The sequence below is a fragment of the Suncus etruscus genome, chromosome 5 (genome assembly GCF_024139225.1).
Source record: "Suncus etruscus isolate mSunEtr1 chromosome 5, mSunEtr1.pri.cur, whole genome shotgun sequence".
Lineage (NCBI taxonomy): Eukaryota > Metazoa > Chordata > Mammalia > Eulipotyphla > Soricidae > Suncus > Suncus etruscus.
This window is the reverse complement of record NC_064852.1, coordinates 56,923,897-56,941,249: the sequence shown is the minus strand read 5'-3', so window position 1 is coordinate 56,941,249 and position 17,353 is coordinate 56,923,897. Positions and strand designations below refer to the sequence as shown.

At 34.1% G+C, this 17,353-nt stretch overlaps 1 protein-coding gene across 1 annotated transcript in view; it reads right to left on the bottom strand.

The window, feature by feature from the left end:
* Positions 1–17,353, bottom strand: part of NCKAP5 (NCK associated protein 5) — a 564,957-nt gene that overhangs the window by 246,822 nt on the left and 300,782 nt on the right. Inside the window, exon 5 of the mRNA XM_049773574.1 lies at positions 2,942–3,010. Within this exon, the coding sequence (XP_049629531.1) occupies positions 2,942–3,010 (69 nt within the window). The remainder of the gene's footprint in view (positions 1–2,941; positions 3,011–17,353) is intronic.

The following is a 17,353-nucleotide window of genomic DNA, read 5'->3' as shown; positions in this document are numbered from 1 at the left end:
CCTTTCTTTCCTTTCTTTATGTGCTCTGCCATGTTTTTATCTCAAGATAATGGCTTTTATGTGGTGCTTACATTTATTGTTGGAGTGCTCACTGGATATTTTATTTGACACTTCTTTTTGTACTGTTGGGGTGATTCACCTTCTTCCCCTTCATCTCTCAAACTGATGATGAGAGCCTCTAGAGGACTCCGCCCATTTTTGGCGTATTTGATTTTGACCCCAGTTTATTACTTTTCTCTTCTTCAAACAAAACCATGTAACTTTATCTATCTAGTCCCACCTTCCAGTTACAGGAGGAAGTAAGGGAACTACCAAGACCAAACAGGTGTAAGAGCACTAAGTAGCAAGTTAGGCACAGAGGAGACCATGTATTCTTGCAGCCCCGGGGGTGAGGAAGGAAGATATGGGAGGTAGGATGGGAATGGAGGTGTAGGGAGAACAATTTGGTGATGGGAATCCTCCTGATATTAAGTTAACATGTACCTAAAATATTATTGTCAGCAATATGTAAGCCACTATAATCAAAATTAAAACTATATTATTAAAATATTTTTTAAAAAGTTTGCCTTTGATATCAATTTAACATGAATTGATCTCCTGGGTGCACACTTATGTGTTGACCAATGCGGTCTGATGTTTTCATAAGGCAAATTGTGAGCTTTTTGGTGGGTGGGGAGGTACAACTTGTGGGAGAATTCTCACACACAAAAATATCCTGTGGTATGCATTTGACTCCTGAATACAGATTAAGTCTCATTGGAAATTTCTGTGCAGAATGTTAAGAAAGTTTGTTGATCAATACATATGACCCAAGGGCAATATTTATTTATTCTTCTAAATATCCTTGGATCTATTTCGTCTCTCTTGCCCTAAACTTTGATTGAACCAAGAGCTTGGGGACCAAAGGTGACACTTGCTGAACCTCATCACTAGATTCTGAGTCATCATTTCCTCCTTGTATGCTAACTTATTGGAAATTTTGGACACTGTAAAGTTTGTTTCCAGTCCTCATAGACCAGAGAACTGAAAACCCCATTTTGCTTTAGTAATATATAAGCTGCAAATATTATAGATTTTTTTGTTTGTTTTTTGGTCCACATCCAGTGATGCTTAGGGTTACTCATGGCTATGTGCTCAGAAATCACTCCTGGCTTGGGGGACCATATGGAATGTTGGAGATCGAACTAAGGTCTGTTCAGGGCAGCTGCATGCAAGGTAAGTGCCCTAGCACTGCACTATCACTCCGGCCCCCCAAATTACATATTTTATGGTCATTATTTTTGGTTATTATTATTTTATTATTATTATTATTATTATTATTTTATGGTCATTATTATTGAGATTCTTGCACTATGTACAATTATCATATGAAGTGGTCTGTGTTGTGGTGATAATGACCTTCACACTATCATCTACATGGTGGAAGCACAGATTGCCAGGCCCAGCTTGGAATCTCTGATTTTATACATCTGAGAGAGGCTTGAGTCCTGCAGTTTCCCCACATGACCAAAGGAGATAGTGGTTGCTATTATCCAGAGGTCCCATTTTTACAACACTAGTGGAGAAAAATACAAACATTGGTAGAAATCTGAGAAGGTAGATGACTACAAGTATAAAGAAAGAAAAGAGGTTTCTGATGGTGACAAGACTGTCAGAACTGGGATGAGTCCATGTTCTTTGTATTCTGACTGGTCACCTCTAAGGTCATTGGAGGGGGACTCAGGGAAGAGAATAAATAGGTAAGAAACATCAAGAGAAATCTAGTATTCTCCCTGACCCTAACTGTTATTGAGGTGATAAAACTACATCTATCGTGCTGATTTTCACCATAGTGTAATGCTACCCAATTAAATGTAGCATTTTGTATTTGCCTAAACTGTATCTGCTTCACTGTATCAAGTCTAAAATTGAACTAATATACAGATATAAGCAAGATTTAGGCTGCTATGGATATGACTAGAAAAGTCAGACTATTAAATGATTCCTATCATAAAATCTGAGTGAAAGTATCTCTATGAGATATCTGGCCTAGAAAAATGACATGGTGAATTTCTGACAGTGTGAGTTGAATTATTGAGTGAGGTAAGGCCCAGCATAGCCTTTTATCTTCTCCCCTTGCCTCTCAGAAACTCTGATATACCCACCATTTCTGCTTTTATCTCTTCATTAACAGCAAATCATATTTCTCAAGTTCACTCATGTGTGTCACTCTTTTTCCTTTCATTCTGCTCAAATTTTCTTCCTCATACTCTTATTGCTTATTGCTTTGCTCTCAATCTACTGACTGTTTGCCTGTGGTTGGACTATAAGCATTATTTCTACCCTCTCTATATGAAACTTCCTTGTTCAAAAATGGCATCCATTTTATGCTGTATGCCCCACTGATGCACCTTTTATTTACAGGCTGGAATCATACTTATCTGACAAAAGAAATTTATCTCTCTTTGAAACATATTTCAACTGAGTCCTCAAAATATCATACAATAACCAAAAAAAATTTACAGGTGATTGAACCAATTTTCATCACCTCTGAACACTGAATTCCCTATATGACATCATTTGTTAGATTATTTCGAGGGTCTGAGAAAACTCAAAAATGTTTTTTCTACATATACTAATGATAATAACAGCTCTAGATTCAAATGTCATTTTTCAAATAGAAACATTCAGTTTTTTTTTTTTGGTTTGCAGGGTGATGCAAAAAAAGGATGAAAAAAAGGCAAATAGGTGGAAAGAGGAAGGACAGAAATAAGCAAAGGAAGAAGGACTTCAGGAGGGTAGTGATGATCTTTCCTCTTTTTTTTATCTTTTCTCTTAATACATACATGCAGGGTTATAATGAGTGAAGAAGAAAATACTAATATTTGGAAGTGAATAAAAATAAATAGATATTAAGTTTTAGCTAAGAAAATCCTTTTATCACAACCTTCCTCCATCTTACCTCATCCAGACACCTCTCATACTCTTCCCTTTGACTTTCATTTTCCAACACCAGTGCTGAATTTTCTGCCTGTAGTAAGATACAAAATAATACAAATAAATCAATGAAACGTTGTTCTGTGACAACTTGTTCAATACTTAGTTAAACAGATCTCCTCAGGACCAAAAACAAATTTTAAGAAGACTGAAAAATGTGCTATAAGTACTATATAAATATCTCAGGGATGACTTCTGTCTTATCAACTTGTTCAGAAAAATACATTCCCATTCAAAGAAATGTAAAATTTGATATTCTGAACAGGTACAAAAAACCAAATCAAAACCTGATGTGAGTGCTCTGTAAAAAGATTACAATGTTTATTTCCTTTCCTTATATGAAAATGTAAATGTAAGAAATGCTTAAATCCACTTCATTAAGACCTGTCAGGTTTCAAAGTCCAATATTTGCTCAGGCCATAGAAAGGAATTTGAGATAAATTCATGAAAGAATAATTACACATGCAAACTCGATGAATTTTGAACATAATAAATGAAAAATTTAAGAATTGGAGTCTCATTTACTTAAAAGTTCCTCCCTTGGGAAAAAAAAATACTGCTTTCTTGGGACATACTTAGTGGTAGAGCCTGTGACCTCAGGGTTTCACATGTAATCCTGAATTCAATCTTTAGTACTGCAAAATATAAATGGATAAAGAAAGAAAACAGATAAACACAAAATAGTTAAAATGGTAATGCTATTTTCTCTTTCTTATCTATTAAAAATTGCTGCTTCCTAATCTTCAGAACCATGTGGGTATTTGAATTTAAAATAGGTTACTACTGAATGCTAATTCTTAAACTTTTACTAGATAACGAGTAGACTAATAAGGATAAAAAGTAACCAGTAAAAGTATATAAGATATTAGGGACCAGAGCAATGGTGCAGCGGTAGGGAGTTTGCCTTGCACGTGGTTGACCTAGGACAAATGGCAATTTGATCCTGGAGTTCCATATGGTCCCCCAAGCCAGGAGCGATTTCTGAGTGCAGAGCCAGGAGTAACCCCTGAGCATCACCAGGTGTGGCCCAAAAAGCAAAAATAAGTAAATAAATAAATACTTATATAAAACAAGCAAATAAAATATATAAGATTTTAGAAGCAAAATAAGATTCAGTCTGGGTCTGTATCCCATCTGGTAACCAGAGTCTATACCAGATCGTTTGACCCCAGCCAACATCCTGATCTGTCCAAATTATTCCTTTAATTGTTGTGGCAGTGAGCATAACCATATCCACATCCCACAGACCCCAATAAGTTAGAAAATGTTTCATCTACTCTTTCTGTACTAATTTTCTTCTTTAATGTTGGAAGAGGGAGATTCTGACAGTTTTGTTTCTTTTTCTGTCACAGACAGCGCACAGCAGGGCTCAAGGCTTACTCCTGCTCTGCACTCAGGGATCAATTCTAATGTGGTTGGGGGACCATGTGCACTGGGGAATTGAACCAGGGTTAGCTAAAGACAACCCTCTACCTTTCTAGTCCCTTCTGACACAGCTTCTTGATAAGCATGACATGATTTTTTAGGTAGAGAAATCAGCAACTTTCTTTTATAGGTTATTCACATCAGGTTTTAGAAATACCTTTTAATCTTGAAATAACTTCAATATACATATATATATATATACATGTTTTACTGGAAGAATATAAAGAACTATCACTGGGTAACTATAATTAAATATAAATATAAATAACTAAATTATATTAAAAACTATAACTAAATATAAAAAAACCCTTTGCCAGGTTCATTATTGTTAAATTTTATCAACAGTTACCTATTTTAAATCCAAATACCTACATGGTTCTGAATATTAGGAAGCAGCAACTTTTTAAATATATACATAAAGATTTTCTTTTTATGAATTTTTTTCTACAACTTGAGAGGAAATGAAAGATGTTTACTATAGGTAAATACTTTGGCATATTTGCCTAATTACAAAGATAATTCTTTAGACAGCCAGTGTATACTTATCAAATTGAAGAAATGAAATGTTGATATATCATGTTCTTACTTATGTCCTTATACGAATTATATCCATTTTATCAACTATGTTACTGTAGAAGTTTTTCCAGCCAGAATCTTGTCCAATCCAAGATAGTGCATTATATCTGTCATTTATTTTTAATCAAAAAGAGCTATTTTTCTTATTATGCTGCTAATTCTTTTTTACACCCACTAGTTTTTTTTTTCCTTTGGGGGGGTGGGAGTCACACCTGGCAGCGCTCAGGGGTTACTCTTGACTCTACACTCAGAAATCGCACCTAGCCGGCTTGAGGGACCATATGGGTTGCTGGGATTTGATCTACCGTCCTTCTGCATGTAGGGCAAATGCCTTACCTCCATGCTATCTCTCCTGCCCCACATTCACTGCTTTAAGCTCTATTGTGATCACTTGTAGGATGACACTTCTTAAGTTTAATCAGCAGAATAGCACAAAGTGATAGTGGATCTTCTGAGCATCTTAAAATGGAATGGTTCATATATGTACCATTAATGGACATGTTCAATTTCTTTCATTTGGCTAAGGTGATACCAGAAAATTCTCTCCACTGCAAATTTACTATCCTTAATCTTGTAATTATCAAAGACAATTATGAGATCCTGATACTATAGGAATATTCTATCAAACTTTTATCTCATTTTAGCAATCATCAATTAAGCTTATCTGAAATAATAATTACTTAGGTTATATATGGTTATTTCTAGTCCCATAATTCTAACTATATTTATAGGTTTACTTCCTATCATAATAAAATGCTTTTACAATTTGTTAGTATGAATACAAAGATTCTTATATTATTGTATGAGGTTTACATTATTTATATTCATACTTGAATCTCAAACTGCATTACCTTTGGAAGAGTGTCTCTTTGACCTACTATATCATCTTTAGAAAGACTTTTAAAATGTATTTGCATGGAAAATTATCTCGATACAATTTATTTTTTCTTTGACATATTTCTGAAATTAAGCATTTACCCCCAAAGATTCCTGCTTCTGTTAGTGGGAAAAATTATGGGTGGATACTAAAATCTAGTTGTTAATGTGTTAATTAGATCTCAGAAGTCACAGTTTCTAGTCATTTATCATTGAAGGTTCTTTCCTAATTTTCACTCTTTATGCTGTGTGTTATCTTCAAATTTATATATATTTTTTATGACTGATAGAACATGGACTATCAATACATCTTACATGCTAAATTATTTAGACCTAAAATGTATGCAAAATTGTCAAACGTTACTGAAAAAGTTCTGATAGAAAAATTCCTTTTTCTGAAAAAAAAAAAGTAAATATTTCTTTGTATAGAATAAAAAATGCTGTTCAAAGTACTAGTTGATTTCTCCTCCCTATGAACATTAGTGTAATTCTACTATTAGTTTGAACTACTGAACTTCTGATTTTTAAATTTAATTTTTCTCCATTTAATATTATCTTTTGAATATGTCAAAAATTCATATTATTATGAAAATAATATCTATACTAAAGAGTGCTCCTGGGTAGGTATATTACCTAACTGCTCCTTCTTCTCCATTTTTTCATATATTGCAGGAGTGATAGTACAGTATGTAGGGTGTTTGCATTGCACACATAGTAGCTGGGTTCAATCCCTGAACTCCCATATTGCCCTCCAAGTTTGCTGAGAATAATTCCCAAGTACAGACTCAGGAATAATCCCTCAACACCGCTAAGTGTGCATCCTCCACAGAAACAAAAACAAACAAAACAAATCAAAACACCACAAACTCCTTTTGTCTGAATCTTACTTTCTCTTTTTAGCAATATTTCTCTGTTCATCATTGCCTTTTGTGTCTTATTTATTATAACAGTTTTAATCACATCTCTTTATTACCTCAAATTACACATGCAACAATCAACTTTTCCCTTTTGTCTTTCCCTTTCCTACCAATTTTCTTCTTGTTTGCCTTCTACTTTATTAGAGAATTTCATGTTTTTCAATTGATCTTATCCTTATTTGAGTATTTTTAATAGGCTATGTCTGGGGAGGCTAAAATTTATTTTATTTTATTTTATTACTTTGAAATTTTCTATCCTCCATTATCCCCATAAAACCACATTGCAAGGGCCAGAGAACTAGTACAGCAATAAAAGTGACTGCTTTGCATGCAGCCAACCTGGGGTTGAACCCTTCACCCCATAGGGACCTGAGCAATGTCAGAAATGATTCCTGAGTGCAAAGCAAGAAGCAAACCCTGAGCACAGCTGAGTGTAGCCTCAAAACAAACAATACCCCAAAATATTGCCAAATGGTATTACTCTTTTCCTCTTGGCCTCCTTCTCCCCAAATATATTTCCTCTCTGCACAACTTCAGGTACCACAGATTCTGCTCCTCCATCAGCATTGACATGATGGAAATATTACTGTTCACAATGTCTGTACTAAACCTGGGTTATTGAATCTTATTCTGGAATTGCTTTCCTCACAACTTCTACTCTACATTCTCCTCCCAAGTACTTACAAGTTTTCAGTCAAGGTTATGTAGACACCTGTGGCTTAATTTTCCACTAATAGTAATAGATAATTCTTAGTGTTCTATTTTTTTTTTTGTTAAGTAAAAACATTTTATTTGGAGGTATTGCAGAAGGGGAGAGAGTGGATAAGAGAGAAACAGAGAGTGACATACACAGAGAGAGACAGAAAAAGAAAACAGTGAGACAGTAACACATAACATGTTCAAGAGAGAGCTCAGGCTTCTCTAAAGGTAGAGAGTGCCCTACCACACAACTCAATATGAAAGGAGGAAAGTATTCATCTCAAGAGGAGAGATTCGGGCAACAGGTGCTCAGGTACCATGTACCCAGGTAACACATGTGACTATTTTCTTTGTCTTTTTTTGCAATATAGAAGAGTTTGGTATTATGTGGTCATAGATGAACTTCTGATTTAAAATTTTCCTTTTGGCAGATAGATGCCTGCAATGTTTTTATTTCAGTTCAGGCCAGTGTGTAAAATAAGCAAAGTGAAAAAATGAGAATGAAACAACAAAGTGTGAAATTGGGGCAGGGGAGGATGAGTTGAAAGGTCATATCAGAGCACCCTAACTAAGCTATAGTTCAAGTCTCAGAATCCAAGCAATGTTTCTTCTACAGGCTTGCTCTAACTGCTAATTGGCAATAGATACTTTATTTCTGGTAGAAAATTCTGTTCAAGTATACCTACCATATCCGATCACTCCTCTGAGGCAGCAACATTGAATATTTTTTCTATGCTCATCCTGAACTGACATCTCCAACCACACTTCAATCTTTCTAATTCTACACTGGTTATAGATTTAGACTTTTTATGTAATGCTCATCCCTAGACTATTTTTTCTTTTCATTTCCCAGTAAGACTAATGTTCTTACTGACTCCCTGTTGATTTCCTCTGTTTCTCCCACTGGTATAATTGCTATTCTTTGCCCAACCCAGGATAGAGGGGGTTCCAGGTTCCAGTTCCAATTTCTCGCAATTTACCTGGCAATATTGGATCATCTTTAGCTAGTCATGTATCCATGGAGTTTAAGGTCATTAGATAATAAATGCACAGAATAAAATAGACAATCTATAATATGGTTTCAGTTTAAATAGTCAGATACCATAAATCATAGGAAAACGATGGGATTTTTATTCCATGATATCTCTGCTCCCTTCAAGAAATTTAATTTTAGTAGGCTCTGCTAGTTGAGGAAGGCTAAAACAGAGGCTAACATGGATAAATAAAGGAGAGAATAGCAATAGCAATTTATACTGTTTCCTACTTTAAACGTCTGGCCAAAAATGTATAAGAAAATAAAACTGAAAACAGGAATTTAGATGAGATCTCTGCATCTTGCTCCTACTCACGATATCAAGTTGCAATAACACTACAATTGATCCATTCAGATAATTACTGTCGTTACACAGTTCACATTACTTGCTTCATGTTTACTGCTCTGAAAATCTATTACAGGCAAGTAAATACCTAAAGGGTGCTGGTAAAAACACTATATCCCATTTAGAGTTAATGTATTCACTTACAGAGACTAATTTAATTGATATAATCTACAAGTCCCAGGGGACAAGGGAAATATTAATAATTATTCCAGTGACATTAAAATCATTTTGAACTTGTAATTTTTTAATCCATTTGCTTTTATTAGAAATGCAGGATCAACCTGTGTCAACATGAGACAATAGAGAGAAAAATCAGGGAAGAACAACTTTAATTAAATGTGACTTAAAGAAACAGTGAATACTTTTAAGGAAGACATGGGAAAGTATAATGCTGACAGAGAGAAAAAGAAAATAAAGACACAATGGAGATTTATAGAAATGATAGTACAGGCCTTTCCACTTTAAATAAGTAGGTTATTAGATAAGTATACCCTAAGGATATAATTAGAGCACACTAGTAAATGGCTTTGTGTTCATCTTTGTCTCAGCAATAAACAGTTTTGTCAGGCTTAGGATACCTGCTTTAGTAGAGTTCTACTCAAAATGATTTTCTCTGGGCTCCAATTTACAGAGATCTAAACATGTTACTGGCTTCATCTCTGATGCCAAATGTTTTATAAAACTAAAGCTCTTCCTAGAGCTTTTTGTTTTTATTTACTATGAACATGGGTTGAAATTAATATTTACTTAAAAATGTTTCCTGGTATAGATAGACTAGCTTGAGTTTACAACTAATTAAATGGACTGCAGTTCTGTCTATTATACTTTATCAGTTGTTTTATATCTAGTTATGACTAGAGACTTAAAAATTTTTGAAAATAATGGACAGAGATGAGGTCCCGTTACATCTTTAAACTGATATATTTATAAAAACATACAATTATACACATAAAATGTTTTTTATATAATCACTTTAATAAAATTTAGGTAACTGATATTACCAAATGCCTATCTAAGATCCATGTTCTAATTTCTTCAATTATCCCTTTAAAGATGTTCCAGGATGCAAAAGTAGTATCCAGTTAGCATTTATCTTAATCTTCTGTTATATGTTTATCACAGTAGCAACAATATTCCAGAGTAAAAGTCCACTATATTATTTGCTGTTCTTTATGTTTATTTTAGCAAAAATATCACAGCAATGATACTATGTTCTTCAGTACATCATATTTAAAGTTCTGTGATACCAACTAATTATTTAATCAATGATAATTAGATCTCCTGGTTAATTTGGTATCTGCATGATATTTTCAGAAAAAAAATATTTCTTTATAATATATAAGTATGTATTTCAAGGGTACTATTAGATTATGTAACTATCCAGATTATTGAGACTGGACAACTAAATAAATATCCATAACTTTCTCCTTAATTTATTACCCATTGATATTTTTGCTTAAAATTTATTATAATAAAAGATGGTCAATAATCATTTTAATTTCCAACATTTCTCCTGCATTCACTAATTTGAACTCTAACATTAGACAGGGACATGATTTTAACAGTTAATTATAATGTCAATGAATAATTTGATGAATGTTATTATCTTCTCAGCTAGACTGTAAGCCTTTTACAGATAGAAATCATGCTTTATATACTCTTTGTCAATCAGTTCTTTGTTTTACTATATTTACAGATGAAATTTAAGACTCATATTTATATTTAAATTTACTTAACATTCATTGATTTTTTTGTAATTAGTATGTCAGAAATCTTCCATTCTTTCAAAGGTGGTCATACACATACTTATATCATATTAAATATCTTTCTTTGATAATAAAAATGAGAAATTAACAATCAAAACCAAATTTTATTATGAGTATGTCAATTCATATTTCATTTAATATGATGATGCCTATATTTTCCAAACAACTTATCAACATTATTTGAAACATTTGACCAACTGGCAGAATATTTAATATCTCTAATTCTCAATACATAAGAGTTTAGAAAATTAGTTTTTTTTCTCCTCACTTAAAAATGCTGAATTGCACTGTAATGGAATGGGGCTTCTGGAAACACAAGAAAAGGCGTTATCCTAGGTGCCAAGACCAAGATCACCAACCACAGAAGATGGATTAAAATGACACTGAGGGAACGAAACTTCTAGAACCACAAAGACTGACTCCATCATAAGTCCCATCCCTGGAACTATGCAGATACTGAGATCGATAGATACAGAGGTCTGATTGTATCACCTAGGATGGAACAGAAGTCTTCCAAACAACACAAAAACACCACCGGGAGAGTAAAGGATCCTAAACAGAGGCTATAGTTGATCCCGTGACAATATACGCCAAGGGCGGAGAAACCCCATATCTCTTAGGCCAAGTGAATTCCTTTTGGAATGACCCCAATATTTACTGTGCCAAGGCAGGAGGGAGAGAAACAAAACACAAAATATTATTTATCATTTTATATATATTATTTTTTATCTTCATTTATTATCATTATTATTATATTTACCTATCTATTTTTGGTTGACTTCTTTGTTTTGGTGTGGTTATTGAAGCTGTTGCCCCCATTTACACTTTTTTTTCTTTTATTTTCTTTCATTATATGCTCTGCCATGTTTCTTGTCTCAAGACCATGGCTTTTTTTTTTTCTTTTTTTGTGGTGCTTAGCGTTATTGTTGGAGTCCTCACTGGATATTTGACACTTCTTTTTGTACTGGTGGAGTGTTTCACCTTTTTCTTCTTTGTCTCTCTGAGGAGGAGACCCTCTAGAAGAATTCCGCTTATTTTCTGTGTATTAGAACTTTACCCCAGTTTACTACTATTCTCTTCTTCCAACAAAACCACGTAAATTGAACTAGCTAGTCCTGCCCCCCAGTTAGAGGGGGAAATAAGGGAGGCACTATGACCAAACAGGTGCAAGACTACTAAGTATTAGGCTAGATACAGAGGGAACAACATATTCTGGCAGCCCTAGGGGTGAGGGAAGAGCATATGGGAGGCAGGACAAAAACGGAGGTGTAGGGAGGACAAATTGGTGATGGAAATCCCCTCTGATTTTATGTAAATATGTATCTAAAATATTTTTGTCAACAATATGTAAACCACTATAATAAAAATAAAAATTAAATTAAAAAAATAAATAAACTTATGAAACTGAAAAAAAAATGCTGAATTGCACTAATTACCAGTTGAATCATTATGGTGAACTGAATAATATTGTGATGCTTCCTTTGAATCAAGATTGGAATTGTTGATTTATTTGGCTGTTCAATGTAAGTGTCTGGAGTGTCATTCTGGGACTTTTAAAGCTAGACCAATGTGATTTTCATTTCCAACTCAGCATTTTAATGCACTGAACTAGTTCATGGTATGTTCATGAATGATCACATAAGAAGTATGATATTTTCATGGGATTGGATGGTTAAGTAATAAGGGAAGGCAAGTCCCTAGAGCATGACTTGTAGAAAGAGAGAGATGAAGAAATTCTGAGATTCTGGACAGGTTAGCAAAGATGCATCTTGGAAAAGTTATTGAATTCTAGCTGATACTATTAGGACTAGAAAGAAAAATATTAAACTGTTCTTTTAAAACGTATAGCCCACAAAATTATGAGAAAAAATAATCATTTCAGAATCAATATTTGAAGAATTTTGTTATACAATCTTAGATTTGGGAATGACAGAATACCAGTTCTTCCAATCATGCATCCAATTATTGATTTCTTGTTTTTATTATCCAAGATATATTCTATGCAATATACAAATAGTAAAAATGAAAATAAAAACAAACAGGACTTATCATAATGAAGAAAATAGGCTAGCAAACTAATTTCTTATATTAAGAGCTGAAGTGAGTTCAAAATTAGCAAAACCAACTAGTTTTGAATAAAGAAATAAAGATATGTATTGAAAAGAGTGGAAGGGAATTAAAATATCAGGACCCAAGGGACTCTGACAGTGAACAACATAATCTTGTCCACTGAAAAGATTCACAATGGTACACTGAAAATGTCTTAAGGTTTGGATAGTTCTGAGCTCCAATTCTGAATGAGCTTGAGCTCTTTCTTTATCCTTTAAAGATTAAATTGATTCATTTCTTGTGTGATAGCAATAATGACTATCATATTTATAGTGCACAATACTACCCTAGCTTTGTTTTTATCATCATTTTAAACTTATGTCAACACATAAAAATAAATAAATAATGAGGTATAACACGAGGAAAAATAAAGAAAAGACTACTTCAACAATTCTTTGCTTAAGCTTATTCAACTGGCATAAAAACAATGAGTCCTAGTGGAATGAATGAAAACATTAGAACTTTAATGGAAAAACTAGGAAATAATATCTGACTTACTTTAACTTTAGCCATAAGACATAAATTATTCAGCAAGTTAAAATTATTAATGCAGATCATGTAATTTTATGATGGAAGTGATAGCCATTAACATATATTGTAGAGAAAATCTTAAGTTCAAGAATGATAAAATAGAACAAAACAACAATATGCAAATGATGGGAGGAATCAAGCAGGTCTAGAAAATGTTGGGAAAAGAGGGAGGAAAGAGGAAGATATACTCAGAAGAGAAAAGGAGATAAAAGAAAAAGCCTAATTCATAGCAAATGAAAAACATAATTGTTTGTCGCCCTGCTACAGTACTAGACATTTTTGTCAAAATCTCCCCAGTGTGCTTAAAATCCTTTAATTCAGAAAGGCAAATAGATCAACAAAATGTCAGTGGGGAGTGTGTTTCTTTAAAAAATAAAAGTTTTGGCTGAAAGTTGGGCAAGTATATTTTTTGTTGATTACTACCTGAATCACAGACCTGTGACATTCTAGTTAAATGGAACAATTGCTGAATATAAAGCTATTCAAACCAGTTAAATGTATGGCCAAGAAATGTCAGATTCAACAGTCTAAACAAAATACAGGGAAAACAGGGATTAAATATTTCTGAAAAAAGTGCTGTCTGCTCTATTCTGAAAGCCTTCTAAATACATTTTAAGGAGACAAGGCCAAAAGATAGGCTACATATGCCAACATGCATGTTACTAAAAATGCACATCTTAATCTAACAGAATAATAAAAAAAACATAATATAAAAAAACCACCAAATAACTTGATATGGATATTTAAACTTCTTCTCTTTATTTTACTTTATTTTACATTATTTTATTTTATTTGGCTTTTCGGCTACACCAGTGATGCTCAGGGGTTACTCCTGGCTATGCGCTCAGAAATCGGTCCTAACTTGGGGGACCATATGGGACGCCATGAGATCATACCATGGTCTGTTGTAGGCTAGCAAACACAAGGCAGATAGATGCCTTACTGCTTGTGCCATCGCTCTAGCTCCTTCTTCTCTTAATTATCATCAGTAAAAATGTGGGGATTTCTGGATCATTCACCTTTGAAAATTATTTTTAAAAATGTATTAGTGATAACACAACGGTAGGGCATTTGCCTGCCATACTGCCAACCTGCGACCAACCCGGGTTCGGTCCCTGGCATCCCATATGGTCCCCAGAGCCTGCCAGGAGCGATTTCTGAGCACAGAGCCAGGAGTATTCTGAACACCACTCAGTGTGCCCGCCCAAACCCCCCCCCCAAATTTAAACACCATGGTTTTACAAGGTTGTTCATACAATACAGTTGGCTTTTTCCCAGAGTTCTGTAGTTGTTCATGACTGAGTTTCAGTTATATACTATACAATACCCTTCACTGTACACATTTTACCACTTTCCCTTCTGTTCTTCCCCCAGTCCGATCCTTTGGCTGCCTCATGTCATTTCTTCCTTCCTTCCTTCCTTCCTTCCTTCCTTCCTTCCTTCCTTCCTTCCTTCCTTCCTTCCTTCCTTCCTTCCTTCCTTCCTTCCTTCCTTCCTTCCTTCCTTCCTTCCTTCCTTCCTTCCTTCCTTCCTTCCTTCCTTCTTCCTCCTTCCTTCCTTCTTCCTTCCTTCCTTCCTTCCTTCTTCTTCTTTCTTCTTTCTCTTTCTTCTTTCTTCCTTTTCTTCTTTCTTTCTTTCTTCTTTTCTTTCTTCTTTCTTTCTTTCTTTCTTTCTTTCTTTCTTTCTTTCTTTCTTTCTTTCTTTCTTTCTTTCTTTCTTTCTTTCTTTCTTTCTTTCTTTCTTTCTTTCTTTCTTTCTTTCTTTCTTTCTTTCCTTTCTTTCTTTCTCTCTCTTTCTTTTCTGCTTTCTTTCTCTTTCTTTCTTTCTTTCTTTCTTTCTTTCTTTCTTTCTTTCTTTCTTTCTTTCTTTCTTTCTTTCTTTCTTTCTTTCTTTCTTCTTTCTTTCTTTCTTTCTTTCTTTCTTTCTTTCTTTCTTTCTTTCTTTCTTTCTTTCTTTCTTTCTTTCTTTCTTTTCTGCTTTCTTTCTTCTTTCTTTTCTGCTTTCTTTCCTTCTCTCTCTTTTCTTTCTTTCTTGCTCTTCCTTCCTCTCTCCCTCCCTACCTCCCTCTCTTGCTTTCTTTCTCTGTGTTCAACAACTGGTTTGAGGAAAACTGGTTAACTACATGCAAAACAGTGAACTCAAACCTCTGTTTAACACTATACACAAAAGCCAAATCACAATTCATTAGACTTTGATATCAGAACTGAATTCATAAGATACATAGAGGGAAACATAGCAGACATTTAAGCTAAAGTTATCTTATGGGAGAAAACACCACTGACCAAGCAAGTAGAAGCAAAGGTAAACAAACAGAACTACATTAAACTAAAAAGGTTCTGCACCTCAAAGGAAATGATGATTAGGATAGAAAAACACAGAATTGAGAAATTATTCATTTACTACCTAAGATATATAAGACATTGGTAGAGCTTGAAAAAGAAATATATATATATATATATACACTGGTGGGAGGGGTGTTCTTTTTTATGATTGAAGCCAACTACAAACATGTTTCTAATCATGCTGCTTAAATAAAGATATTGTTTTTAAAAAAGAAAAAATATATAACCAGATCCAAAAATGGAAAGAAGAGACGAACAAACATTTCCTCAGAAGAGAAATACAGATGGCCAAAGAGGACATAAAAAAATGTTCTACACACTGGTAAAGGGTATTATATATTGTATGACTTTAACTGTGGAAAAAACAACAAATGTATTATGAACAATCTTATAGCCATGGTGTTTAAATAAAGTAATTAAAAAATGTTCTACATTATTCATTATCAGGGAGATGCAAGTCAAAAGAACAATGAGATATTATCTCACACACAAAAACTGACACAAAGATGAATGCAGAAATATGTCATCCTTTGATTGGCACAAAAGACGACTTTGATATCTACAGAAGACTGACTGTGATAACCATGACTAGGCAGAACTTATTCTGAGCCCAATAAAAAAGGACCCCAATCTAGGCCTTGGCCCATGAGCCGTACAATAACTTAGATCTCTGACTCCAGAGGTCTGAATGAGACAACTGCAACCGAGCAGATCTTCTGGATATATAAGGAAAGACTCTATTCTATGCTTCATCCTAGGATCAGGGCAAAAACCAAAAACAGAAGACTGATTAAAACAACAATGATGGAACAGAACTCCTAGAACTATAAAGAAAGACTTCATCCTAGGCTCCATCCTTGGACCTGTGCAAATTCCAAGATCTCTAGCTACAGAGGCAAGATTTTATCATCCATGATGGAGCAGAAAGTTTCCAGACACCACCAAAGGACTAAGGGGAGAGTAAAAGAATAGTATGGAGCCCGTAGTTATTCCCATGACAGTATACTTCAAGGTTGGAGGAACCCTGTATCTCTTAGGCCAAGGTAATTCCCTTTCTAATTTCCCCAATATTTATTGTGGCTATGCAAGAAGAAAAAAAGAGGAAGCACAAATTAACTTTTTGTTGGCTATTATTGTTATTTGTTGCTTGCCCCCACCCCCAAGAGTTTTCTTTTTGTGTGTGAGCTTTGTTTTCTTTTTTTTTTTTTATTTCAGGACCATGATTATTGTATGGTTGGTATCTTTATTGCTGTGGTGCTTTTTGAAATTTTTTAAATTTTTTTAGTATTGTTGGTAAGTTTCGCCCTTTTTCCCTTTCTTCTCTTAAACTGATATTTACACCCTCTTGAAGGAGTTCTCCTATTTTTTACTTGTCTAATTTTGTCCCATTTTATTTATTTTTTTTTCTTCTCTTCAAACAGAACCACATAATTTAAACCATTGTATCTCGCCTCACAAATTGAGGTGAAAATAATGGAGGGTACTAAGACCAGACAGTCGTATGAACATTAAGTAGAAATAAAAAATAATGATCAGACATGCTAGACATAGAGGGGACCACTTATACTAGCAACCCGGGTGGTAAAGGAGGGGGATGTGAGATGCATGCTCGGAACAGCAGTGGAGGGAGGACAATATTGGTGGTGGGAGTGCCCCTGATTCAATATCACTATGTACCTAAAAAATTACTGTGAAATATTTTTAATCCACTTTGGCAAAATATAAAACAAAACAAAAATAAACCTGACACATATTTA